The sequence below is a fragment of the Neovison vison genome, chromosome 12, assembly GCF_020171115.1.
Source record: "Neovison vison isolate M4711 chromosome 12, ASM_NN_V1, whole genome shotgun sequence".
NCBI classification, from domain to species: Eukaryota; Metazoa; Chordata; class Mammalia; order Carnivora; family Mustelidae; genus Neogale; species Neogale vison.
Window position 1 is genome coordinate 67,957,226 of NC_058102.1, and position 27,530 is coordinate 67,984,755.

Below are 27,530 nucleotides of genomic sequence, written 5' to 3' on the forward strand. Positions count from 1 at the left end.
TAAAATTCTGTACTACAGTTGGTCTTAAAATGGTCTCTTATGCCAAAATGCTGTTATGTGTAACTCTGCTTATTACCCCTAAATGCATTATAAAATTTTTTTGTGTTTAGGCTCATCAGAGTATCAACACCTAAACACATCTTGGAATATTTCTGCACGTTTATCATACAAGTTTCTCTGCTCACCCACTTCTGCTTGTTGACCCTTCCACCCCAATAATTAATTCAAGGCTAGACTTGGATGAATTTGTCTTTCTTGACACCTTCCCAGATTATCTTCATGAGAACTAATCTTGCTCCATTAGTACTCCTGTATTAAATCATATCTCTATTTTAGGATTCATCACATCCTACCTTATATATTCTGTTTGTATTTCCCTTTATACTCTAAGCTCTTATGGCAGAGTGATGGAACTTATTATTTATTCATCTTATTATAATAACTAAGCCAGGACAAGTGTTAATAAGTGTTTGTTTAATTGAGTTGAAGTGTCTCCTTTTTGGGAAAAATCAAAATCACAAACATTAATATGTATTAGTTGGAATTAACATACAAGTCACTGAACAGTCATTTTATGGAAGGATCAGCACTCAGATGAATTCAATCTACATAATAAAAGATGGTCTACAGTTATCTTAAGAAATGTTTAACTTTCCTAATTAATAACACTGCACTAGTGAATGGTAAAATCTAATGTGTTCTAGAAAATATTTACTTTTGGAATAGCTGCTACCAGATGGAACTAGCAACCTGCAGTATCTCATGCTAAACATTCTTTAGTAGAGCATTCTCTTTAGATCTTAACAAATTTCTTAGGTTTTAAACATAAGGGCCTTTTGTAATTTCTCATGATTATATTTATTTTACCAACAATTTCAGTCAATTCATCTTTGTACCTTTAAAAGAAACACTCAAGTTATACATTTAAATTTTTGTTTTTATAAAGATCTCATTAAAGATAGATAAATTTATATTCAAAAGATTGCCACTTAAACATCCAAGATTCTTCCTTCTGGTTAGAAGATGAATAGTTTAATTAGATAACATTAAACCCATATTTATTAATTTATTATAAAATTGACACAAGAGTATCTATTACTAATTCTCTTAATATGAAAACTTGTCACACAAAGATCTATTTACTAGGTATTAATTTTAATAGAATAATTTATAACTTAAAAATACCTACAAGCACCAATATGGGAGAATTATTTTAAGGATTCTAAAATGAGTTTCAGTTATTGAGAAAGATAAATGCATGTCTTAAAACAATATTTCTTACATAATGTTAGTTTTAACTAATAATAGTTAGCTCATCATTATCCAATACAGGTATAACTAGAAATCACAATATTCTAATATTTTTATTCACAGCAGCAGTTAAAATCAGCTTAAAATGTAAATAGGAAGGAATTATTCTACTTGTCTTCATAGCAGTTGCTAATAAACAAAGGGACATACACAAAGGAAAGAGACACAGGGATGTCAATAAGTGAAATGAACAGAGGAGGAAAAAACCAATTTCTAACCCGTTTAGCTCTATCTCTAAAAATGGTGTTAAATGATATGTGATTGGGGAATGGGGGTGGGGTCAAATCTTAATATGTTGGCTCTTTTCCTCCTTGCACCACCCCCACCATGGTTTTTCCATCATGATCAGTATAATTTACAGTCTGGATTAATTAGCCTCATTCAGAAAACAGTTTTAAGAAAAACAGATCTACCTTCAGCTGGCTTCAGATTTCTGAAAACGTTTTTCAGCATTTCAATTTTTGTTTTTGCAACAAATGTCAATACACAAATTAGAAGAACTATTTCTTAAAAGCAGATAAGCTTATAAAAATATTTTTTAATATACTTACCTTTACTTCCCAAATAAAGTTTATTTTTGAAAATATGTTAAAGCTACTGGGAACAATATGAGTTAAGAGAGTAAATCAAACAAAATATGTAATAATAAGTGACAAAAATGAGGAAAAGCAGAAAATATCAGAAAGATGAAATATTCAGTATGTTATATACCTGTGATTAAAAAAAAATCTCAACACAAGTTAACCATTTATGCTTCTTTTTCATTTCAAATTATACTTATAAAATGGATTACCTTGGAGTGCTGTTCTTTTAACTTCGTTATTATACCCGGATCATCTTTTTTGCTGGCCATTAGCAGTCTAAACATTTGCTCTCGATACTTGCTCATTATAAGTTCCAAGGCAGACTGATGTTCTTCCAGGGATGTACGTAATTCTATCAGAATCACAAGAACAAGAGTATATTTTACTCAAACCTGAGTTAAAGATGTACACAATAGTCTTTTCTCCACTATATTTACCAAAAAAGCAACTTAGAAAGAGGGTGTTTTGAAAAGAAAATGTGTAAAAATCTTGCCATAAAGCAAGCACACCAAATGGGAGTCCCTTATTAGTTTTTAAAATGACCATTTAAAGCTTAGTTTTAAAGAATCATTTCAACAAATATTTACTGAGTAATAATTAAGTATCAGATAATGCTCTATATTAGGAATACACAAAAGACCATGGAGATCAGAGTCTAGAGGAGAAAGCAAATACATAAATAATTATAATACAACGTGTAAAGTACAGAGTAGAGCTCTACCCAAATATATATAAACAAAGTCTGTGAGCAGAAACTGGTGAGTTTCATATTATTGAGATGATCTTGGATGTCTAAAGATGAAAAAGGGAAGGGCATTCTATGCAAGGAGGCATGAAAGTGGGTTTTGTGTTCAGGAACTAGTGCGGGGCAGCAAGAACAAAGGTCTCATGGAGAAAAGAGGTATGGGAAGAAGACAGAGAAAGAGGCCTCGAGTTGATGTTGAAAGCTCTGGATAAGGAAATAAGTTTACAATGAAGGTTCTAAAGCAAAAAAATAACAACCAGATATATCTTTGAAAAATGAATCTGATGCCTGTGTTGTACAAAGACTGAAGGGGGAAAAGAGATTCAAATCACAGAGGCCAATTAGGACAGATCAGGCAAGAGACTTTGAACACCAAAGCAAGGGACTGAAGTAGAGAAGAGAAGGAAAGGGAGTTACTTCATAGGTAATAACAATGGCATAAACTGGATATTGAGGCTAAGAATCTAAGATGACTCCACACAAGGTAGACATTCATATGTAGTAAAGGATAATGATGAATACATTATGGTTGGGGCATATGGATCAGAAATGAGAATACCAAAAAGAAAATTTAGTTGGCCATTTCCCCATTTTTGAAAATATGAATTGGTCCCAAGTTAAGAGTCCAGTTGTATATTATAGCTCTTTTAATTTTTTTTTAAAAAGATTTTTTTTTTTGACAGACAGAGATCACAAGTAGGCAGAGAGGCAGACAGAGAGAGAGGGGGAAGCAGGATCCCGGCAGAGCAGAGAGCCCGATGTGGGGCTGGATCCCGGGACCCTGGGATCATGACCTGAGCCGAAAGCAGAGGCTTTAACCTACTGAGCCACCCAGGCACCCCCTACAGCTCTTTTAATTTTAACTAAATTCAATTTTAACTAAAATCCAATGAACTGTGCCCTTCAAAAGGGTATATTTTATGGTATGTGAAACATCTCAATAACAGTAATAAAAGAACTTGTGCAAAAGAAATGAAAAATTATTTTTTTTAAATAAATGTGAACTAACTTTAAAGCCCACTCCTTTATTCTCAAAGCATTCTGATAAGCCCCTTAGCAACATAATTCATTGTAACATTCTTGGTTCTCAACTTTCATTGTCAAACTCCTTTGTTTTTTAAGATTATGTATCTTACCTTTGTTCTCTTGTTGCAGTTCTCTGATTTGTCTGTTTTCTTGCTGGATTCCCATAACTAATGTGGACCGTGGCCGATGCCTTGCAACTTCATTAAGTTCTTGAATTTCTTCCTGATACTAATGAAAAGATCAGAAAAGAACATGTGGAGAGAAAATATCTGAAAGTAGGGACGCCTGGGTGGCTCAGTTGGTTAAGCGGCTGCCTTCGGCTCAGGTCATGATCCCAGCGTCCTGGGATCGAGTCCCACATCGGGCTCCTTGCTTGGCGGGGAGCCTGCTTCTCCCTCTGCCTTTGCCTGCCATTCTGTCTGCCTATGCTTGCTCTCGCTTCTCTCTCTATGACAAATAAATAAAATAAAATCTTAAAAAAAAAAAAAAAAAGAAAATATCTGAAAGTATGTATCTCAGATACATATCTGATAAGGGTCTAATATCCAGAATATATAAAGAATTCTTACAACTCTCAGTAACAAAAATAATAATTCTAATTTAATAATAATAACATTAAAAAGTAGGCAAACAAGATGAGTAAGTTTTGGGGAATCTAATGTACAGCATGGTGACTATAGTTAACAATACTGTATTATACACTCAGAAATCAGTAAGAGTAGATTTTAAATGTTTTCATCACACAAGGTAATTATGTGAGGTGACACAGGTGATAACTAACTTTATTGTGGTACTCATCTTGCAATATACATGTGTTATCAAATTATCTTGTACACCTTAAGCTTACACAATGTTATATGTCAATTCTATCTCAATAGAGCTGGAAAAAAAGTGGGTAAGGGATCTGACAAGACATTTCTTTAGAGAAAGTCTACAAATGGCCAATAAACACATAAAAAGATGTTTAATATTACTAGTCATTAGGGAAATGCAACTCAATAGAACAGTAAGATACCACTTCACAACTACTAGGATGATTTTTTTTTTTTAAAGATTTTATTTATTTATTTGACAGAGAGAGACACAGCGAGAGAGGGAACAGAACACAAGCAGGGGGAGTGGGAGATAGAGAGAAGCAGGCTCCCTGCTGAGCAGAGAGCCCGATGCGGGGCTTGATCGTAGGACTCTGGCATCATGACCTGAGCCAAAGGCAGGTGCTTAACCGACTGAGCCACTCAGGTGCCCTACTAGGATGATCTTAATCAAAAAGTCAAATAACAAAAAGTGTCGGACAGAATGTGAAGTAATTGTACTGTTCAGTGGAATATAAAATGGTGTAGCTGTTTGGAAAAGTCAGGCAGATCTTCAAAAAGTTAAACTCAGAGCTATTATATGACCCATTCATTCTACCCCCCAGGTATATACCCAAGATAACTGAAAATATATGTCTACACAGGAACTTATACACTAATATTCATAGGAGTATTATTTATAATAGCCCCCCAATAGAAACAATCCAAATGTCCATCAACTGATGGATAGACACAATGCACTATGTCCTTATGATGGAATATTATTCAGCAATAAAGAGGGATAAAAAACTTAAAACATGCTGCAACATGGATGAACCTCAAAAACATTATATTAAAAAACCAGTTACAAAAAGCCACATCCTAAGATTCCATTTATATGAAATGTCCAAAAGAGACAAATCCACAGAGATAGATTAGTACCAGGGGCTGAGGGAAGGGAGAGCTAGGGAACATCCGTTAATGGAGGCGAGCCTTTTGGGGTAATGACACTGTACCAGAATTAGTGAGTATGGTTACACAACCTGTGAACGTACTAAAATCCAATGAACTATGCCCTTCAAAAGGGTTAATTTTATGGGTATTGTGAATTATATCTCATTAACAATAGTAAAAGAACATGTGCAAAATAATTAAAATTATAAATAAATGTGAGTCTAACTTTAATATTGTTCTACTTCATTTTCAAGGCATTTTGGTGTGCCGCTCAGTAATGTATTTATTCGTTATAACATTTCTGGTTCTTTAACTGTTATATTCCTTTGTTTTTACAACTCAATTCAGATATATGCTCCTTGGAATACATGAGTCCAGCTGGACAGTTAGGGAGATATGTAATCTGTTTAGGGCAACAAAACAAGCAAACTTGCTCCATTATTTCTAGTAGCAGTATCCCAGATGGCTTCCTTTTACAAAATGGATGAGTTTCAAAAGAAAGGCTATGAATATACATTTCCCTCAACTCATTACCATCAAAATACAAGAAATTGTATAATTCTCTTTGAGTTGAAAATTTTTATCAGGAGCCTTTTTTTTTCTTTTTTTTTAAAGATATATTTATTTATTTATTTGACAGAGATCACAAGTAGGCAGAGAAGCAGGCAGAGAGAGAGAGGAGGAAGCAGGCTCCCTGCTGAGCAGAAAGCCCGATGCGGGACTCGATCCCAGGACCCTGAGATCATGACCTGAGCCGAAGGCAGCAGCTTAACCCACTGAGCCACCCAGGCGCCCCAGAAGGAGCCTTTTAAAATGGCAGCTAAACTCCATGGATCACTGGAAAGTTCTTATATACAAGTTATTTAAGAAAGTTCTTACATATATTCTATGGATTATAGGGATAATAAGAAGTGAAGTCCTTTTCATTTCTTAATTGGTAGCATTAAGTGAAAATGAAGGTAGGAAGTACAAATTCAACAACTGCTTAATGTATAAACCAGATATATCTCTGCCCAAAAAACAAATAATCAAATATACAGCTTTTAGAATATACATACATATATATATATATAACTTGGACACTGAAAAAATTATAGGGTAATCTACAGTAAAATTAAAACCTACAAGTCAGGCTACTTTATTTTTAATTTTTTTAAAAGATTTTTTAATTTATTAATTTGACAGACAGAGATCACAAGTAGGCAGAAAGGCAGGCAGAGAAAGAGGAAGGGAAGCAGGCTCCCCGCTGAGCAGAGAGCCTGATGCGGGGCTCAATCCCAGGACTCTGGGATCATGACCTGAGCCAAAGGCAGAGGCTTAACCCACTGAGCCACCCAGGTGCCCCAAAGTCAGGCTACTTTTAAGTTTTATAGAACATTAAGAAAATAACAAAATATTAATTAAGCAGAAGTTTATGATTCAAGCAATGTATAAATGTCTGACTGCTTTTTTCAAAATGGAATCAACAAGAAAGAAAAATCAAACCTGCTTCATCGCTTCTACTCGCTTATTGAGAGCTGTGGTTTGCTCAATCAGAGATTCTGCTGCATCGTCATGATCTCTCAATCTTTCAACAAGAGCTTTGGCATCAGCTAGTGCCTTCTCAATTGTGCAACTCATTTCTAAAGGAAAACCTGTAAAATTAAAATCAAGATTCAAAACGAAGCCAGCATATTATCTTACTATTTTAGTTTCATGTTAACATAGATATGCTTAAGTTACATTTGTTACAGGATTGTTCACTGCACAGAAAAACACATAAGAACACTTGTGGTTTTGCTTCTGCTGGGATGGCCCAAGCTGGAAAGTGAATTTATAATACTAAAAAAATTAGAGCATATATAAATGATTTGCAGACATAATCAGAGCTTATTTAGAACTCCCTGAATTTATGGTGGGGGGAAAAAAGTACAAACTAAGTGAATATATTTTATATTATACAGAAATTGTGCTCTTTATGAGAGCACTCCCTTATCTTGCTATTTGTCAAAAAGATTACTTTATTAGTTCATACTCTGAGGTCCATGTTTGTGAGTTGCTAACTATGAGATCTTTCCTAGCCTCTGCTTGGTCAGGTGACCTGAGACACTATTCACAATACATACTTACTGACCACCCATGGTGGTCTGTATGTGTCATGCTGTGTCAAAGTGTCCTTCTTTTGGAGGAACTACCTCTTGTATGAACTACTATAATCCTAACTCTTGTGCTTCCTTAGTAAATGGTTAAAAAAATATGACTTAGAATACCAGCCATTATGGGAAATTTTCAATACGTTAAAATCAATAAATAATGTGTTTAAGAGAAGCTCAAAAAATTAGGAGGCAAAATATGAAACACGAAATAGTTAGCTTCTTTCTTCACTTAGTATTCAGAGACCTCAAAATAAAATTGTAATTTTAAAATAATCTCTCTCAAAGACTTTAACCTTCTGAATCTTACTATCTTTGAATTTTTCTCTTTATACTAAGTTTTATCTTACCTTCTATATGAGGCATCCTTTCTTCAGAGCTTTCTCAAAAAGTAAAGTCAAATTACTAGTAAATTATTTTACTGAAGTAAAATTACTAGGCCAGAAGCCAAGTCTACAGATGTTAAATTAAAACTCTGTGATGGATCCAAGCCAAGGGCTATAATTAAGGATTTCACCAGCTTTAGGAAGACAGAAATTTTCTACAAAATGTAAGATTATTAGATTCTACTATACTAGTTCAAACCTGAATAAGAGGATTTAATTAGAATAAGTTAAAATATAAAGGGGCCAACTTAGAAAATACTCAATATATGACATTACCAGAGAGTTTTAAAAATTAAACAAGCTAGAAATTAATATAATTCTGGCTCTCCAGATAAAACAGCCAGAAGACCTGTGTTCTAAGATTTGAGAGATTTAGAAAAAGGTACTTGAAAAGTAAGCAAAGGGGTCATTAAAGTTACAGCTATCCCATACTGGCTAAAACACAAAAGTTACAGCTGTCCCATACTGGCTAAAACACAAAAGGACAAGTATCCAATACCTGTCTAAGATGCTGCTCCAAGGAAGACACTGGATTCCAACAATGCCCTGTCCTTTCTCTTAACTTCCAAGGAGAATTACCTAAAATTATAGATGGATAATAATACAGATTTCTTACTCATTATGGGAGCCACCATATCTCCCCATTAACCCCACTAGTATGACACACCAGATCCTTCAGAGTAAAATTCTGAAGTTATTTAAAGCCCCCTCACCAAAAAGAAACAAAAACAAAAACAAAAACAAAACTGGGAAGGGGAAGTGGGGGCAAATTGACTTGAAATGAGTAAATAAATAAAAATAAAGACACATTTGTCTTACAGTAAAGGTAACTGGCTGTAACAAATAATGAAAGAAAATAATTAAAAAATTTTGAAAGTCTAGAGAAAACTGTAGAAGACTTTAAAAAAACATAAAGTTTATCTTGGCTTAACAGAACAACTCAACTACTAAGAACCTCTAACAATCTCTGGTCCCAGCCTGTAAATAATATTATTGGGACCACTACCTGAAGAATACATCTTTATGCTCTGTAACAAAACATCTACAAATAGAATACACAGGATCTGTTTCCAAATAGAATACAGTAAGGCTCCTACATATGATTAGATTATAGGTGATACAGACATTAAAAAACTATACTGCGCATAATTCGGTAAGCATTATGCATAATTTGGTCTCCTCCATCCCCCACCCGTAAAAAAGAGGGTAGAAGGAAAAAAAAAATAACCTCCTAGATTCCTCCAGGCAAAAGAATCCAGAGACTGGGGACGCCTGGGTGGCTCAGTTGGTTAAGCAGCTGCCTCGGCTCAGGTCATGATCCCAGCGTCCTGGGATCGAGTCCCACATCGGGCTCCTTGTTCGGCAGGGAGCCTGCTTCTCCCTCTGCCTCTGCCTGCCATTCTGTCTGCCTGTGCTCACTCTCTCTCCCTGTCTCTCTCTGACAAATAAATAAAATCTTAAAAAAAAAAAAAAAGAATCCAGAGACTGACAGATTAATTTGGAAGAGAGCCCTGAATCTAGATGGATTCTTCTTAGGTAATCCTGATTTTCTTTTTAAAATACGAAAAAGTTATGCTGTGTTCTGGGGATATTAACTTCACAACATGACACCAAAGAGCCACTGCTTATTAAATCCTATGCCTTAATTGAGTAGCTAAGATATCCTTTTTTCCCTCAGAGCAATCACAGACTTCAACTAAATTGGTTAAAGCATCTTCCGAACTTACACTAGGGTCTTTAAACCTAATGTTGCAATGTTGCAAAGCCCTACTGCTAAAGGAAACCACTCTACATTTTCTACTAGTTGAATAATTATGAAATATTGTTACTTTCTGCTTTTCATATTACCATCCATTAGTGACACTCTTACTCCAACAACCAACCTACTGAACGAAATCTCATGATTGTGCTTCCATTCCGTAAATCAAGAACTGTCCAACCCCCAAACAAAATTCATCCTCTAGGAATAAATCTTGACATTACTGCTTATTAATAGGTTTCACAGTAAGCACAAAAAGTGACAATACCAGAGTTGATATACAACAGGTAACTGCAGTCACTCTGAGAAAACTAATTTTGTTAGTGGAAGCCAAACTGATCCAATGAGTTAACTGTGGTTGTCTTAAGATAGAACAACTTGCTTTAAAAAAAAAAAAAAAAAAAAAAGCAAATTTATATACTAAGAGCTGGATCATTTTTGGGATAATTCACTTCTTTGAAATACTGCAAAAAAAAAAGTTCCTCAGATATCCCTTAATAAACAATGAATACAATAACTATTTAATGACTTGATACTACCTAAAATAGCAGAGACACACAATAAAAAAAAAATACCATACAAGCTAGGATGCTATGTATTAGTATACATAGTGTAATAATGGAACTGCCTTATATTATAAACAGATTTTAAAAAAAAAGATTTTATTTATTTATTTGACAGAGAAAGAGACAGCGAGAGATGGAACACAAGTGGAGGGAATAGAAGAGGGAGAAGAAGGCTACCCATCGAGCAGGGAACCCAGTATGGGGCTCGATCCCAGGACCCTGGGATCATGACCTGAGCTGAAGGCAGACGCTTAACATAGGTGCCCTATGCGACGGCCTCATATGTAACAGTAAAATCATAAATCTATGGAGAAGTTCAAAGATTCCATCACAGACACACAAATCTGGCCTGATAAATTCCAAAAAGAAACATGGGATGATCAAGTTGTAAAATCCTGAGGATAAGAGCTGCCACAATCAGAATGGTGATTTGATAGCACCAGATGAAACCTCAAATGGACACTAGAAACTCCAGGAAACATTTCACTCCAGTAGGAAAAAAAACTGGCCACAATATTAGGAACACTGATGGGAAAATTTTTTGGACAGCAGGGGATATGGCCAGTGCATGCTTTATTTGCAAATAATCTGGAAAAATTTAAAAGATGAAGTGAGGACTAGAACCATTCCTAAAGGATTTTTTTAACATCTCCCAGTGGATTTTATAGAGCTGTCCCTCTATGCTCTAGGAATATGTAACATTCTTTAATATACTAGTATGTTTATGTTATGGACAGGTTGAAAAAGTCCTCCATTGAAGAGCCATAATAATTGCAATAATTAAAATACTACTATAGTTTGTATTTCCCACCAACAACATTCTAACTTCTCAATCAAGTACTATGGAACTGTATTTAACTGGCACAGTTATTTATGAATTTAAATTATGCAACACGGTCTCTTCCTCGGAAATCTTCTGTCTTCATTATTCCCAGTCCTCAAATAGGATAAACCCAAGGTCTAACTCACATACAACATTACCAAATTTCTGAAAACTAAATACAAAGAAAAATTCTTAAAAACAGAGACAAGCAACACTTATGAAGAACAAACAATCTGAAGGATAGCTAGAAGCCAAACTGATTGAAAGTGGAACAGTTAAAATGCAAAAAGAACAGAACTGTCACCCTAGAATGAAATTGAAAGTAGAACAGTTAAAATGCAGAAAGAACAGAAATGTCATCCCAGAATTCTATATCCAGCAAAAATACCCTTTATATATGAAGGTGAAATAAAAATCACTCCCGGAAGAAGAAAAAGAATTCATTTCTAACAGATTTGCTCTAAAGGAATTTCTTCAGAGAGAAGCAAAATGGTATCAGAAGGAAACTTAGAGCATTAGGAATAAAAGAAGAGTAACACAAAGAGGCAAATATCATAAACTATTCTTGAATGCTTTAAAATGTCTGATGTTTGAAAATAACTATAACTGCTGTCTGACAGAATTTTCAGTTTACATATACATAATATATAACTATGACATAAAGGTAGAAGGATAAACGTATCTATACAGTGATAAGGTTTTAACTTGTCACCTGAAACTTTTATATGTCAACTGTAAGTAAAACAATTTTATATAAGTATATATACATATATGTACATACATATATACACACACACATACATAAATACATAATTCCTAGACAAACTCCTAAAGAACCTGTACAGAGATAATAGCCCAAACCACAATAGATGAATTAAAATAAAAAGTGTTCAATAACACAAAAGAATGAAAAGGAGGAAATAAAGGATCAAAATATTGAAGGAACAAATTACAAGATGTTGGACCTAAATCCAAACATATTAATAATTACACTAAATGTAAATGTTCTAAACACACTAACTCTAAGATATATTATCAGAATGAATTAATTAAACAGGACCCAGAGAGGGACTAAGATGGTAGAGTAGGAAGATCTTCAGCTTACCCTGTCCCACAAACACACCAAGAAAATAGTCACATCTGTACAACTAACTGTAAAAATGACCTGAAGACTGGCAGAACACACCTTCACAAGTAATGGCAGAGATGAGGCTATATTAGAAAAGGTAGGAGAGGTAGAGACTCATTGGGAACCAAACCCCTGGTGAGACAAACCACAAATGGGACAGATACCATAAGCATGGAGAATCTAGAGTATCAGACCCCACCTCAGACACGCCAAACACCTCAGGCCCTGGTGCCCTCAGAAGACAAATCCCCTTAACATCTGGCTAAGGAAACTAATGGGGCTTAACTTCTGAAATTCTTAAACAGTGAGGCTTACTTCTGGGGAATTTAAAAATCAGTGGGCTTAATAAAAGAGGTAGGAGGCAATAGGAAACTGAGTCCTTGCTCTTAAAGAGCCAGCTTAACAAATAATTCGGGCACGGAAGCAGCAGTTTGAAAAGCGCGTGGGGTATATGTGAAGGAGATTTATTTCCTAGTCTCAGAACATATGCTGGAGGAGCAGGGATCTTCAGGAGATTTCCCTAAAAGAAAAATGATGGTGGGAGCCATTTCTCTTCCCCTCTCCTAGTCTGGATAGCTGGACACCTGCAGGAAATAGCGCTAATACTTGCTAACACTACATGCCCTGCCTCCACATTCCCCTGCCACCTTCCTTTTCCAACCCACCCACCTTGGTAGGCATCCCTTCAAAGAGGTTCCTGCTCCTCCACATCCTGCAGGCAGCTCTGGCAGGGAATGATGCCATTCCAAAGAAACTCCTCCCTTGAGGAAGAGGCACCTAATCCTATAAACTAGCTTGCCCACAGTTCCAGGAGCCAAGTCTTTCAGCAGACTGTACAGAAAGAATGCTCTGCCATATGGCATGCCTGCAGCTTCAGCGAGAGGCAGACTGTAGATATCTACTCTGACTGCCAGTTCTGGCCCTCAACAAAAGCCTCTGTGGGCTCTGTAGGGAAAAAGCCCTTTCTTTCGATGTACCAACAGAGAGGCTAATTGCAGACAGCAGGCCTGACTGTTGACCCTGCCCACCTCTCAGCCAATCACAATCTCACACAGGCTCCCCAAAAACTGAGGGACTAAATACTGTCCAGTGTCTCCACAGTAGGCAAAGCAGGTAAACATCAACTGGGCTGAAGGCAAACGTGGCTCAGCCACAACAGGAGAGCACATATAGCCCACACAGGGGACACTGCTGGAATACCTGACCCTGGTGACCAGGGGACACTGTGCTACAGGGCACTACCTAACTCTTCTGCATAAGGTCATGAAGATACTAACTGAACTTGAGAAAAAATTGAATGAACTTATGAGAACTTCAACAAAGAGAAAGTATAAAACAGAACCAGCAAGAAATGAAGAATTCAATAATGGAAACAAAAAACACACTAGAGGAAATCAACAGAGGATTAGAGGAGGCAGAAGAATGGGTTCAGCGAGCTGGAAGACAGGGTAATGGAAAACAACCAAGCTGAACATCAAAAAGAAGAAAGAATTAAAAATGAGATTACATTAAGGGAACTCAGTGACACTATCGAGCATAATAACCTCTGCAATATAGAGATCCCAAAAGGAGGGGAAAAAAAGGGACAGAAAACCTATTTGAAGAACTAATAGCTGAACACTTCCCTAATCTGGAGATGGAAAAAGACATCTAGATCCAGGAAGCACTGAGAAGTCCCAACAAGATTAGCTCAAGGAGGTGTACACGAAGACATGTAATGATTAAAATGGCTTAAAGTAATGATAGAGAATTTTAAAAGCAGCAAGAGAAAAGAAAGCAATTATATACAAAAGAAACCCTAGAAGGCTATCAGCTGATTTTTCAGCAGAAACTTTGCAGACCAGAAGAGAGTGGCATGATATATTCAAAATGCTGAAAGGAGAAACTAGCAAAGTTATCACTGAGACTAGAAAGAAAGAAAAAAGTTCAAGGAATTCATCACCACTAAACTAGCCTTACAAGGTATGCTAAAGTGAATTCTTTGAATGGAAAGAAAAGGCTCTTAGGAAAAAAAATTCACAGGTAAAAACAAAACTATAATAAAGGTAGTAGATAAATCACTTATAAAGCAAATATGGAGGTTAAAACACAACAATAATAAAATCGATTATGTCTACAAAAATTTGGGGATACACAAAATAAAAAGATGTAAAATATGACATCATATACATAAAATGTGGAGGGGGAAGTACCAATTTAGTGCTTTTAGAATGTGTTTAAACTTAAGCAACCATAAACTAAATAATACAGACTGCTGTACATTTAAGTTATTATATATGAACCTAATGGTAACCACAAATCAAAACCTATACACACACACATACACAAAAGGAGAAAAGAATCCAAGTCTAACACTAAAGAAAGCCATCAAACCACAGGGATAAGAGCAAGAGATGAAGAAAGAAATAGAGAAGAACTGTAAAAATAATTAGAAAACAATTAACAAAATGGCAATAAGCAAATACCTATCAGTAACTACTTTAAATATAAATAAACTGCTCCAATAAAAAACATAAGGTAACTCAAAGGTTAAAAAAAAAAAAAAGCAAGACTCATTTAAATACTGCATATAAGAGACTCACTTCAGACTTAAAGGCTTGTACAGACTGAAAAGGCTGGAAAAACATATACCATGCATATGGAAAAAAAAAAAGAAAAAAGCCAGGTTGGCAATACTTTTATCAGACAAAATAGACTTTATTATTTTTTTAAAAAGATTTTTAAGTAATCTCTAAACGTGGGGCTTGAATTTACAACCCCAAGATCAAGAGTCTCATGCTCTACCAACTGAGCTAGGCAGGCACCCCAGACAAAACAGATTTTAAAGCACAGACTGTAGCAAGAAACAAAGAAAAGCAAGAATTTCATAACAATAAAAGGATCACTCCATCAAGAGGATATAACAAATGTAGATTAACTCTGCATCCAACATATGGGCACCCAAATACATAAAGCAATTATTAACAGACATAAAGGGAGAAATGAACAGTAATACAGTAATAGTAGGGGACTTTACCATCACACTTATGTCAGTGGATAGATCATCTAGACAGAAAGTCTACAAGGAAACAAAAGCTTTGCACAACATATTAGACCGGATGAACCTAATAAATATATAGACCACTAGATCTCAAAACAGCAGAATACACATTCATTTCAAGTGCACATGCAACATTCTCCAGTACAGATCACATATCAATTGGTAAAACAAATCTCAATAAATTTGAAAGGACTGAAATCATACCATGCATCTTTTCCAAGCACAACAGCGAATGAAACTAGAAAAAATCTGGAAAGAACATAAATACATACAGGTTAACAACACACTACTAATGAATGTGTCAATCAAGAAACCAAAGAAATAAAAAAAAATACATGGTAACAAATGAAAATGAAAACAGAATGGTTCAAAATATTTGGGATAAAGCAGAAGAAATTCTAAGAGAGAAATTTATAGTTATACAGGCCCACCTTAAGAAACAAGAAAAATCTCAAATAAACAACCTAACTTTACACCTAAGAGAGTTAGAAAAAGAGCAAAGTCTGAAACTAGCAGAAGGAAATAATAAAGATTAGATCAGAAATAAGTGAAATAAAAGCTAAAAAAAAAAAAAAAAGGAGAAGATCAAGGAAACCAGGCACTGGCTCGGTGAAAAGATCAACAAAGCTGATAAACCTTTAGCTAGATTGATCAAGGGAAAAAAGGGGAATTACAAACACTAACCAAAGTTAGAGGGTTAATAAGCACAGGAAAAGATACTCAACATGATCAGCTATCAAAACCACAAGGAGATGCTTCACACCCACCAGGATAGTTCTAACAAGACAGATAATAAGAATTGGTTATAATGTAGAGAATTTTTTTCTCAATAATTGATAGAACTTCCACCCTGGAAATCAGCAAGGATACAAAAGACATGAACAACCAACAACGAGGTGGATTAACATCAACAAGAGCAAAACACATTATTTTTAAGTGCAGATAGGTCATCACTAGGATATATCTTATCCTAGATAATAAAACAAACCTTAACAAATTTAAAAGAATTGCCATCATACAAATTATGTCCTGTGACCATAATGAAGTTAAACTAAAATAGGTAACCAGGAGATAAGAAAATCTCCAAACATCTGGAAATTAAAAAACACAAAAGTAATCCAGAAGTCAAAAAAGAAGTCTTTTTGGAGATCAGAGAATATTTTCATCTAAATAAACATGAAAATACAAGGTATCACAATTCTGTCTTGCATATATAGTAGTACTTTAAAGAAAATTTGTAGCATTAATTTCTTTTATTAGAAAATTTAAAAGATCTCAAATCAACCAATTACCTAAACCTCAAGCTTATGAAACCAGGAAAAAAGCAAATAAACTCTAAAGTAAACAGAAGAAGGAAATAATAAAAGAGCAGAAATCAATGAAACTGAGAACAGGAAAGCAACAGAGAACCAATGAAACCAAAACCTAATTCTTTGAAAAAGCAAATGAAGTGGATAAACCTTCACCAAAACTGATCAAGGGGAAAAAAATAAAAAAGAGAAAATATGTAAAATAACCAATGTCAGGAATGAAAGAAGGGCTATCACTTCAGACTTCTAATTCATTAAAAGAATAAGTGAATACAATTTTCATACACATGAATTGGATAATTTATTTATTTTTTTTAAAAAAGATTTTATTTATTTGACAGACAGAGATCACAAGTAGGTAGAGAGGCAGGCAGAGAGAGAGAGGGGGGAAGCAGGCTCCCGACGGAGCAGAGAGCCCGATGCGGGGCTCAATCCCAGGAGTCTGGGATCATGACCTAAGCTGAAGGCAGAGGTTTTAACCCACTGAGCCACCCAGGCACCCCAGAATTGGATAATTTAGATGAAATGGATTAATTCTCTAAAAACCACAAACTGCATAGTCACACAAGAGGAAATAGAGAATTATTAATAGTCCCATAACCATTAGGTATAGCAATTATAACTACTAATATCCTATAACTATTCTATAATAGTCCTAGAACTATTGAAGAAATTAAATTTGTAGTTAAAAATCTTCCACAAGAAAAGTCTCTATTTGGATGATTTCAATGGCAAATTCTACCGAACATAAAAGAAATAATACAAATCTTGTACAACCTCTTCGAGAAAATAAAATACTTCCAAACTCCCAAAATGATATCAGCATTACTCTAAAACCAAAACCAGACACATTCCAGAGAGACAGAGAACCACAATGCAGTATCTCTCATAAACATAAAATGTAAAATATCCTCAAGAAAATATTAGCAACTCAAATTCAACAACATATAGAAAGAATAATACACCATGACCAAGTAGGGTTTATCCCAGAACTCAAGGCTGTTTCTATATTTAAATATTAATCAATGTAATCCACCATTAAAAAAAAAATCATACTAATTGGTGCTTTTGAGGGAGGGGACCCAACGACATCCTGTCGTAATAAAAATTCTCTAGAAATAGAAGGGGATTGCCTCAAAATAAGAAACAGCATCTTTAATATAGTCAACATCATACTTAAGTGAGACTGTATTCAAAAAATGAAATTTGGGGGTATAAAGATAATAAAACATATGTAGGACATGCACACTGATAACTACAAAATGCTAATTAAAGAAACCAAAGAGGGTCTAAATAAATGGAGACACACTGTGTTAATAAGTTGGAAGACTCAACATAGTACGGATGTCAATCTTCCATAACTCATCTACAGACTTAATGCAACTTCCAATCAAAATCACAGCAGGTCTTGCTGTAGAAATTGACAAGCTAATTCTAATTTTTCTATGAAAATGCAAAGAGACTAGGATAGCCAAAAGAATTTTGAAATCAAAGTTGGAGAAATCACACCCCCAAATTTTAGGACTTACTATATAGTTACAGCAATCAAGACAGCATGGTATTTACAGAGACAGAAGAGAATAGAGGTCGGAAATAAGTCTAAAGAAACATGGTCAACTGTTCTTTGAAAAGATGTACAGACACTTAACAGGGGAAAGGATGGTCTTTTTTTTTTTTTTAAGACTTTTTATTTATTCATTTGAGACAGAGAATGAGAGAGAGAGGTAGAGGGAAAGTGAGAAGCAGACTCCTCATTGCGCCAGGACCAGACTGGACTAAGGGCTCAATCCCAGGACATATAGATAATGACCTGAGCCCAAGGCAGAAACTTAACCATCTGAGCCATCCAGATGCCCAGGAAAGGAAAGTCTTGTCAACAAAAGGCTATATGCCAAAAAACTAACCCCAACATAATTCTTACACTTTATATAAAAATTAACTCGAAGTAGACCATAGACCTAAATGTAAAATGAAAAGCGGAGAAAATCTTTGTGACCTGTGATTAGGCAAAGATTTTTTTAGACAGGATATCAGAAGCTTGATTCATCAAAATAAATAAATAAATAAATAAATAAATAAAACAAACTAGACTTCATCAAAACTAGAAACTTTTTAAAAAAACCCAGAAACTTTTGCTCTGGGAAAGGCATTTTAAGACAATCTGAAAAGACAAGCTACAGACTGGAAGGCAAAATTTGCAAATCACATATATGACAAAGGGCTTTATCTAGAATACATAAAAAACTCTCAGAATTAACATTAAGAAAATCATCCAATTTTTAAAATGAGCAAAAGACTTTAACACTTAACTAAAAAGATATAAAGGTGGCAAATAAGCACATGAAAATACTCAGCATCATTAGCTATTAGGGATATGCAGTTAGAACAGTGAGATCCACTATACCCCTATTAAGGTGGCTAAAATAAAAAGTACCGACATTTCAAGTGCTGCAAGGATACAGTATGACTGCAAATGCCATACAATGCTGGTGACAAAGGAAAATGATATGGGTATTTCAGAAAATGGTTCGGCAGCTTATCAAATTAAATATCTAGAGCTAGATATGGTCTTTATGACCTCGCAATACTACTTTGGGCATTTACTGTAGAGAAATGAGTGGAAAAGCAAACTGTAGTACAGCAATATATGGAATGTGGTACTGATACAGACAACAATATAGATGAATCTCAAGGGCATTAATGCTAAGTGAAAGAAGATAGTTTCAAAATGTTACATATTGTTTCCATTTACCTGGCACTGCCAAAAAGACAAAACTATAATGCACTTCCTGTCCCCAAGGTTTTGCCTTTGTCATTAATTCATCTGGTTGTTATTTGCATGTATGGTATAAGGAAGCTATCTACTTATATTTCCTTTGTCTTATGGGGACAACTAGTTGCCCCGGTCTCATTTATTGTATAGTACATTTTTCCAGCACTGAATTTTTTCCTATTGAAATATATTTGACATATAACATTATGTAAGTTTAAGGTGTACAACATATTGATTTGGTATTTATATATTATAGTATGATTGCCATTGTAATGATAATTGGCATCTCTATTATGTCACATTATTTCTTTCTTATGGTTGGAATATCCCCACTCATTTCAATGCCACACGTGTTTTCTCAATAAATGGATGGGTATGTTTTTGAGCATTCTATTCTACCTCTGGGTCTTTTTTATCTATCTCCACATCAATACTATGTTGCCTCAACTGTTATAGTAGTAAAAGACACCCTTACTATCTGGCATGGCAAGTAACCCTCTTCTCTTTCAAAATTGTTTACTTATTCTTAGCTTTCTCTTAAACCTAACTCAATCCAAATGGACCTCTGGGGTACCTGGGTGGCTCAGTCGGTTAAGTGCTGGACTCTAGATTTCCCTCCAGGGCACCAGGATGGTAACTTTTGATTTTTGGCTCAGGTCATGATCTCAGGGTTATGAGATTGAGCCCTGCATCAGGCTGGGGTGAAGCCTGCTTAAGAGTCCTTCTCTCCTTCATCCTCTGCCCTTCTCCTCCTCTAAGAAATAATTGGAAAACAACAACAACAAAGCCAAATGGACCTCCAGAGCACTCTAGATCAAACTGCTAGGTATTAATTTTAATGAATTCAAATTGTTGGTAGATTTCTAAACCCAAGGAATACTACCTTATATTCTTTTGGTCAACAGGACAAGTGTTATTCCCATTTCATTAATAACGAAATAGACTCTGGGATCCCAAATGTAAGGAGCTGAATGGCAGTACATGCAGCAAGGAAGGAACCACGCTAGTACCAGAAATAGAATTTCTGATCCTGAGTCTAGCACCATACCTGGAAGCCTCCATGGATCCTCAGGACCATTTACCTGTAGCTATGTAAAAACCATCTGTCTCCCTGGGTGAAAAAACAAATTCCCTGACCTGCTTCACCAATGGGATTTCCGAGATATTAGAAAAACTGTATATCAAGCCAGCAACAGAAAATAAAAGGGGGCGTAAATGAAGAAAATATTAAAAAAAAACACCAAATTCCAAATATTTTCCTTTATAATTAATAAAAACCTACCATCCACTTTAAATAGGCATCACAGTTAATTATAAAATCAATTAATGTTTACTGACAGGTTTTTTGAAGTTAAAATTAACACCCACTTTAAAAAATCTCTAGATTGCATAATGAAATACTGTCAAAATGAACTATATTTAAAATTTGCTTTATATCTATAAAAATATACCTATTCATAAAAAGGAATTCTAAACATCAGGTAATTGAAAGCATAATTCTGTTAACACTTCAGAAAGATAGTGACACAGAGTTTCTAAGAATCTGCGTGCTCATTTCCTGTATGTGAAACAACAGAAAAGTTTAAAATATTTTATAACATGCATTTACTTTGCCACCTTTTTTGAAAATCATTGTTTTCTCCCCCCTTTTTGGCTAGTAAGTGGAGTGGGAAGAAGACTGCTTTCCAAACTCTTTAACGATTGTTAAATATTTAAAAATAGACTCCAGTAAAAAAAGGGAGTATTTTCCATTTATCTGCCTATTTTTACAGTGCTTGTCATAACTGGTCACGGTGCACTCACATTGTTTTCTATATGTAGGTAAATTATAGGTGAAATTTTTCTAAAGTAGGTTTTCCCCTGCCTGCACTAGCCATATTCTCGCCCACTTTGCCACCCAAAGATATCGGCAGACTCCTGGCAGAGGATTCAGAACATTCTGCTGCTTATAAAAGAGAAACCACCACCCACTCAAGACAGCAACTGCCAGCTGTTTAGTTTTACATTTTGGTCAAGAAAAATGTAAAGAAATTCAAGTCACTCTTCTTTCTCTTTTAACCACAAATCTACTATCCCATAGCTGGACATACACAGAAATTATGACTGATGGTTATGACTGGTGACTACTGATACACCACAGATTTGTCTTTAAATATTAACAACCAAGTTTAGTTAAAAAATTTTATTGGACTGTTTAGGCAGGTACTGCAAATATTAATTAGTAGATAATATTAATAGATACATATTGAGGGGCGCCTGGGTGGCTCTGTCAGTTAAGTGTTTGCTTTTGGCTTAGTTTGTGATCCTGGGGTCCTGGGATGGAGCCCCACATTGGGCTCCCTGCTCATTGGGGAGTCTGCTTCTTTACCTCTCTCTCTCTCAGATAAATAAATAAAAAAAAATTTTTTAAAGATACATAAGGAAACAGAAAAATAAAAAGGCATAGTTATGGCTTTCTTAGAAACTTTTAATCTAAAGAAATCAAGAATGTATGTAAATTACATATGTAATTAAACATCTTATACAGACAATATTGTATTTGAGAGCACAGAAAATTTTCACAATCTTTGAAAATGATGCAAACAACATGTTTGGAGCTTTATGAAGAAGCTAAATTTTTAAAGTTGGAAAGACAGAATTTAAAAGGACACAGAACTTTTTTTTTTTTTTTACCTTAGAATTGTAGCTAAATATAAGTTGCCTATACTTATAGATTCAAACAGGTATGACAGGTCAAGGAACTAACCTAATCTAAACCAGTTATTTATAACCTATGGGCCAAGGAGTCATTGGAAGAGTTACATGGATGTACACACACCAAATATGATCTTTAGTCTAAAATATTTTTCTCACATATATAAATATTTCTCTATTTTTCAAATACAGACAGATACTAGGATAATAAAATATAAAATCATTTAAAAGCAGTTTTTCCCATTATGCATAATCTCAATTAACAAATACTAAAAATACAATTACTTGTGTTGGGGTACAGAGTTTCTCATTTTCAAAACAGGTCAGGGGACTTTAGCTAACATACAATGTTCCTTCTGGCTCTAAAATTCCGTGATTTTTTAAGAGCACTAAGGACTCCTATTATGAATATTTAGAACTACTGCATTATAAATATGTATACATATTTAAAAATGTATATACAAATGATGCCTGCTATGCCCTAAACACTGGACTAGCTTTTGTTACAAAGATGAACAAGCCAGGATTCCAGACTTAATCTCAAATTGACACAAGAGACAGACACATGAACAAATTATACAGCCTAATAGATACTCCAGAAGAATCATTTCAAGTGCTCTGGGAGCACCAATGGTATTATTAATATCAACTGGGGGAGTCTGAGAAGACAAGAATCTATGAATTGGGTCTAGATGGGTGAAGAGTGGGGTAGAGAGAAAGAGTAAGCATTCTAGACAGATGATAGAGCACATACAAAGGCACAGAGCTGTGAAAGTGCATGACATGTTTGGGCAGCCAGTTCTGGTTTGGTTGCATATTAAGGTATTTGGAGGAAAAGCAAGAAGAAACTAAAATATAAAATGAACTGGAACAGATAGTTAAAGATCCTGAAGCATATCATGCTTACCAATTAAGACTGAATTCCATTAGGCATAGAGTTAGGGGAAAAGTTTAAGGAAAGGAGTGATATAAACATTTTAGGATAATATCTCTATGGAAGGATGATGGTGGAGAAACCAGTGTGTGTGTGTGGGGGGGGTGTTGGGCAACTGCAATAATTCTGGTGAAAGAAGGAATAATATAGAGCAGAGCGAGTGGAAATGCAGAACCCAGGATAAAGGTTTCCATTGGGACAGGAGAATAGATACTGGTACCATTATCAGAAATGGGATACAGAAAAAAATCAGGAAGAAAGCCAGGAGAACAGCAGCATTCCCTGGAAGGCAGTTTCAAGAAAGAGGGAATAGTTCCATCCATGAAATATGCTGCAAAGCTGAAAACTGAAAACCGATAGGGTCCCTCTTCCCTCCTCTCAATGGTAAGCTCCCAGGTGGGTTTAGGCAGGAACAAAAGAGAAACGAAGATGCGTCCAGACAAGGTTCGGGCCAGACTTCAAGAAACTTTCCGTACCTCAGAGACCCGGAAAGAGGAGCTTTACAGCTGGGGCCCGGGAAAAGGAAGTACCCCTCCAAGAAGCGGGAAAGGAGCCCAGGGAATCGGCGGGCGGCCAGTAGTTCCAGAGATGCGAAGAACGACGGCGGCCCTGGGAAAGGAAACTTCAACTCCCTACGCCCGCTCTTGTCCCTCGATTTATTTCCACTTACTCTGGTCTCAATCCCTCGCAGCCGTCAGTTGTGGCGTTACGACTCAAAGCCTCTGCTAGCAGGAACCTAAGCACCCAAGGGAAGAGACTCCTCTCGCCTCTTCAGCTTCTTCGGCCAGCAGACGCAGAACCCAGCAGGGACTGTCAGTTGAGGGGCGGCTGCAGGGGTCAGCGGAGCTCAGCCCCATCACTGGCCGGAGGAACACCTCCACTGATCGCCAGCGACCAGAGCTCGCAGAGCCCTCAAACCTCGCGAGATTTCCTGCCTCACGTTGCCGGGTGGTGGGGGAGGCAGAGCCAAGAAATTTATTCGAGGCTTCTCGCAGACATGCGCGAGAGGTGGAGGCGGTTCCCTTCTACGTCCCTCCCCATCAATCTACTCAGGCTTCTGCTTGCCTTCTCGCAAAGTGTCGCGAGTTTTGCCAGGGGAAGCCGACCTGGGTGGAGAGGCGAAGAAGGGGAGGCCGGGTGGGAGGGCCGTGCGCTTAAGGGCCGTGGCTGGTTTAGCCGGTGCTGTGGTTGGTACTTCGCTGTTGGGGAGGCTCTGAGTTCGCCCGGATCAATCTTCCCAAAGGGTTATTGGGAAAATTAGCGGGTAGAAAATCTTGGGGTTCGGAGGCATTTTTTTCTTGGCTCCGCCCTCTTCCTGTTCTGAGAGCTGGGCGTCTGGCCCACCGAGGGGGAAGGGCAGCTTGGCGGGGCTGAGGAAGAGGGCTTTGCGCACGCGCGAGTCCGAGTGTGTGTGAGTGTTTGTGTTCACGCGCACGCGCGCGCGCTCCTGCATTTAGGAAGCCTGGGAAGGACCGGTGTGCTAGGAGATGAGCGGGGAAAGCATAGTCCCCAGTCTTTGGTACCAGACACTCCTGACTGTGCGCTGACCCTCCCCACCCAGCCAGCAGCCTTTTCCAGAGAGGCTGTGGTCCATAGCCTCTGTTCGTTTTCACTGCAGGACCAGGCACGAAAGTAAGCGAACCTCGATCCTGAGGTCTTCCCTATCCACTCACCTTGTACTTTCCACCCCCCACCCTCCAGCAGAGTGTGTTTAGGTTTCTCAAAGAGTTTGCATGAAGGGGAAATGCGTTTGAAAGCAGAAGAAAATAGCTAGATCGTAGAAAGTCAGTTCGTTTTAATGAACACTTTTGCTCTGCTTACCATGTGCTTTTTGAATGTGGATTGTCTTTTCAGTGTAAGGTTTTATTAGCGAAGCAAGGGAGTTTTTATAAGAAAAAGTTTAAAAGTTTCTCCTCCCCAGCAGTGTGGATGGTAGCAACTGAGTTTTTCTGTTCTAAATGATAAATTACTGTGGTGTTGCAAAAAGCTAAAGGGGAGACTGTATTTGGGGTCCTTATTCCTAATGCGAAGACCCGATATGCAGTTGTCTTAGGACATGTTTATTTGGGGGCTTTTCTTTTGCTGTCACTCCTCTTTCCTGTTAATTCTGGCCCACCTCAACCTTATTCAGAAGTCTTGAGACTTTGGAGGGAAGTCCAAACTGCTGACTTGGGTTAGTTTGAGGGTTTATATGTGATTGATGTCAGTTAGCAAGAATCATCAGAAGTGTATTTTAAGAGTATTTGTCATTGATTATGTTTGGTATTACGTAAGGGAATCAAGTGCAGTTATTTGTAAACATTTTTTTCCTGACAATTTTAAGTTTATTCAAAAAGCAAAAAATATATATACTGTAATTTTGCCTGTGACTGATAGAGTGACAGCTTACTATGGTGTAGCTTATCCCTTCAATTGATAGTTACTTTCTGGTCATGACCTCCTTAAATCTTGTCCTTTGTTGGATAAATTTCTTTGAATACTGATTATTCATGTTCCCTACAAAATCTTTTTGAGGAAAAAACATTAATTAGGAGCAATTTAAGGATATTAAATGTCATACATGAGACATTTGGCTAATATATTTTATCCCTTACAGGTTAAAACAAAAATGAAGATTTTTTCTGAATCTCATAAAACAGTATTTGTTGTAGATCACTGCCCTTACATGGCAGAATCATGCAGACAGCATGTCGAGTTTGATATGCTGGTGAAGAATAGGACCCAAGGAATCATCCCTTTGGCACCCATATCTAAATCATTGTGGACTTGTTCAGTAGAATCTTCCATGGAATATTGTAGAATAATGTATGATATATTTCCTTTCAAAAAGCTGGTGAGTGTGAAGTACAAGCAAAATCATCATTGGGGGTGGGGGATGGACTTAACTGTATGTTATATTTTTTACATAAGAATTTACTATAGTTTTGACTTACAGCTGTTTACTACTTTAAAAAATGTGGTATGTGGAACTCTTTTGGGGGATTAACATGCTATCTATATTTAATTAGGGCCAATAACAATAATAACAGCTAACAGTTATGGAACATTTACATGTGCCAGTCATTTCCAGAGTGCTTCATATTTATTAACTTCTTTAATTTTCACAACAGTCCTGTAAGGGATCTACTGTAATTACTGGGACAATATTCAAAGTGTATAATAACCAGAATAGAATTGAGAATAACCATTGAGAACGTTGCCGGTCAAAGCAGAAGGGATGTTGGGTGTAAGCAATGTCAGATTGTGTTGGTAGATATCATGTGAATATCAGCTTTGTTTATTATTGCCATGTTGGAGATCTAGAAATTGAGGTAAATAGAAGAAACTTGTCCTGAGGCACACAGCTAGTTAGAGACAAAACTAGCATTTGAACCTAAGCAGGCTGGCTGCTTATAGTTTTAGTGGATGCACACTAAATTGCTGCAGGATTTAGCCTTATTACAAGAAAAGCTCTTAAGAATGCTAAGTGGAAATTGTTTTTTTCCATAAGAAGAGAGATTGAGGATTGATAGATTCCAAATATGAAAATTATCTTCAGGTTTCATCATCTCAGCTGTTTTATTTTGGGAGTCATTTGGTTACCCACAAGTGGATGATTTGCTTTGTCTCATTTGGAGCAGCCTAGGCTGAGACCTAGCCAGTCTCTTAGACTACCACAGGCAGGAAAGTGGCAGTAAGGCTGAACGTAGAGAATCTAATACATTCAGATATATTCCAAATTAAAATGTAAATTGTATTTAGTCCCTCTGCAAATTGTGCATGATGTAGGGTAAAAGAACATAAGGAAGATATGAGGGGAAGATAAGTAGTAATTTCTGATGGAGGCTTTGGTTCAAATTCTGGCATCATTAGCTACCACATTGTGACCTTGACCATATTGCTTAATTTTTCCAAACCTCAGCTTCCTCACATGTAAGCATAACACCTCTTTCTGTGATGTAAGATTTCAGTGAGATAATATAACTAAAATGGCTAGTAGAATATGTCCCTGTTAGAGAAGACTTCAGAGAGAAAACTACTTACCAAATATATTAGGGATGCAAAACTCATATTTCATGGATAGTTAGAAAAAAGATCATGGATTAGATCATGTAGTCCAGGGGAAAGAAATAGTCTTACCCTCCTTCAAAAGGGAGTAATCATCCATCATCTTATATACTTTCTAATATATCCTTCTAATATATCTATTATCATTTTTCTCTGTAGTATTTTTTTTTGTTTGCTTTTTACTTTAGGATAAAGTCCAGATGGACTATTTTGACATTCAGTGCCTTTCGTGGTATGGCTAGTACCTGTTTCTCTGAGCCTGTCTCCCACTCGTTTGCCTGCTGGGACCTTTTCACTCTTCTGAGGGTACACATTTAGAGGCCTATGCATTTGCTGTTTGCTGTACCAGGAATTCTCTATCCCCAGCTCCATTTATGGCTGGTTTCTTTTGGTCATTTGGTTTGCAGTCAGTTGCCAGTTCTGTGGAGAGCCCTTCTCTGACCACTGAACCTAAAGCAGCTAACCAATTTGGTTTTCATAGCATTTATCACTCACTGAAATTCTCTTGTGCATTTACTTGTTTGCA

At 36.3% G+C, this 27,530-nt stretch overlaps 2 protein-coding genes across 5 annotated transcripts in view; one reads left to right on the plus strand and one right to left on the minus strand.

Moving 5' to 3' along the window:
• FGFR1OP2 (FGFR1 oncogene partner 2) overlaps positions 1–23,918 on the minus strand; it is a 30,900-nt gene extending 6,982 nt beyond the window's left edge. The window contains exons 1-5 of one of the 3 annotated variants that reach the window (XM_044228619.1): positions 23,628–23,918; positions 8,429–8,508; positions 6,897–7,045; positions 3,777–3,894; positions 2,105–2,247 (exon numbers count right to left, since the gene is read on the minus strand). In XM_044228619.1, the coding sequence (XP_044084554.1) occupies positions 2,105–2,247; positions 3,777–3,894; positions 6,897–7,031 (396 nt within the window). In that variant the 5' untranslated portion in view covers positions 7,032–7,045; positions 8,429–8,508; positions 23,628–23,918. The remainder of the gene's footprint in view (positions 1–2,104; positions 2,248–3,776; positions 3,895–6,896; positions 7,046–8,428; positions 8,509–23,627) is intronic. The other 2 variants (XM_044228618.1, XM_044228621.1) reach the window with 2 other exon arrangements.
• A 131-nt stretch (positions 23,919–24,049) lies between these two features.
• INTS13 (integrator complex subunit 13) overlaps positions 24,050–27,530 on the plus strand; it is a 30,189-nt gene continuing 26,708 nt past the window's right edge. For both annotated transcript variants that reach the window (XM_044228616.1, XM_044228617.1), the window contains exons 1-2: positions 24,050–24,589; positions 25,554–25,790. In XM_044228616.1, the coding sequence (XP_044084551.1) occupies positions 25,566–25,790 (225 nt within the window). In that variant the 5' untranslated portion in view covers positions 24,050–24,589; positions 25,554–25,565. The remainder of the gene's footprint in view (positions 24,590–25,553; positions 25,791–27,530) is intronic.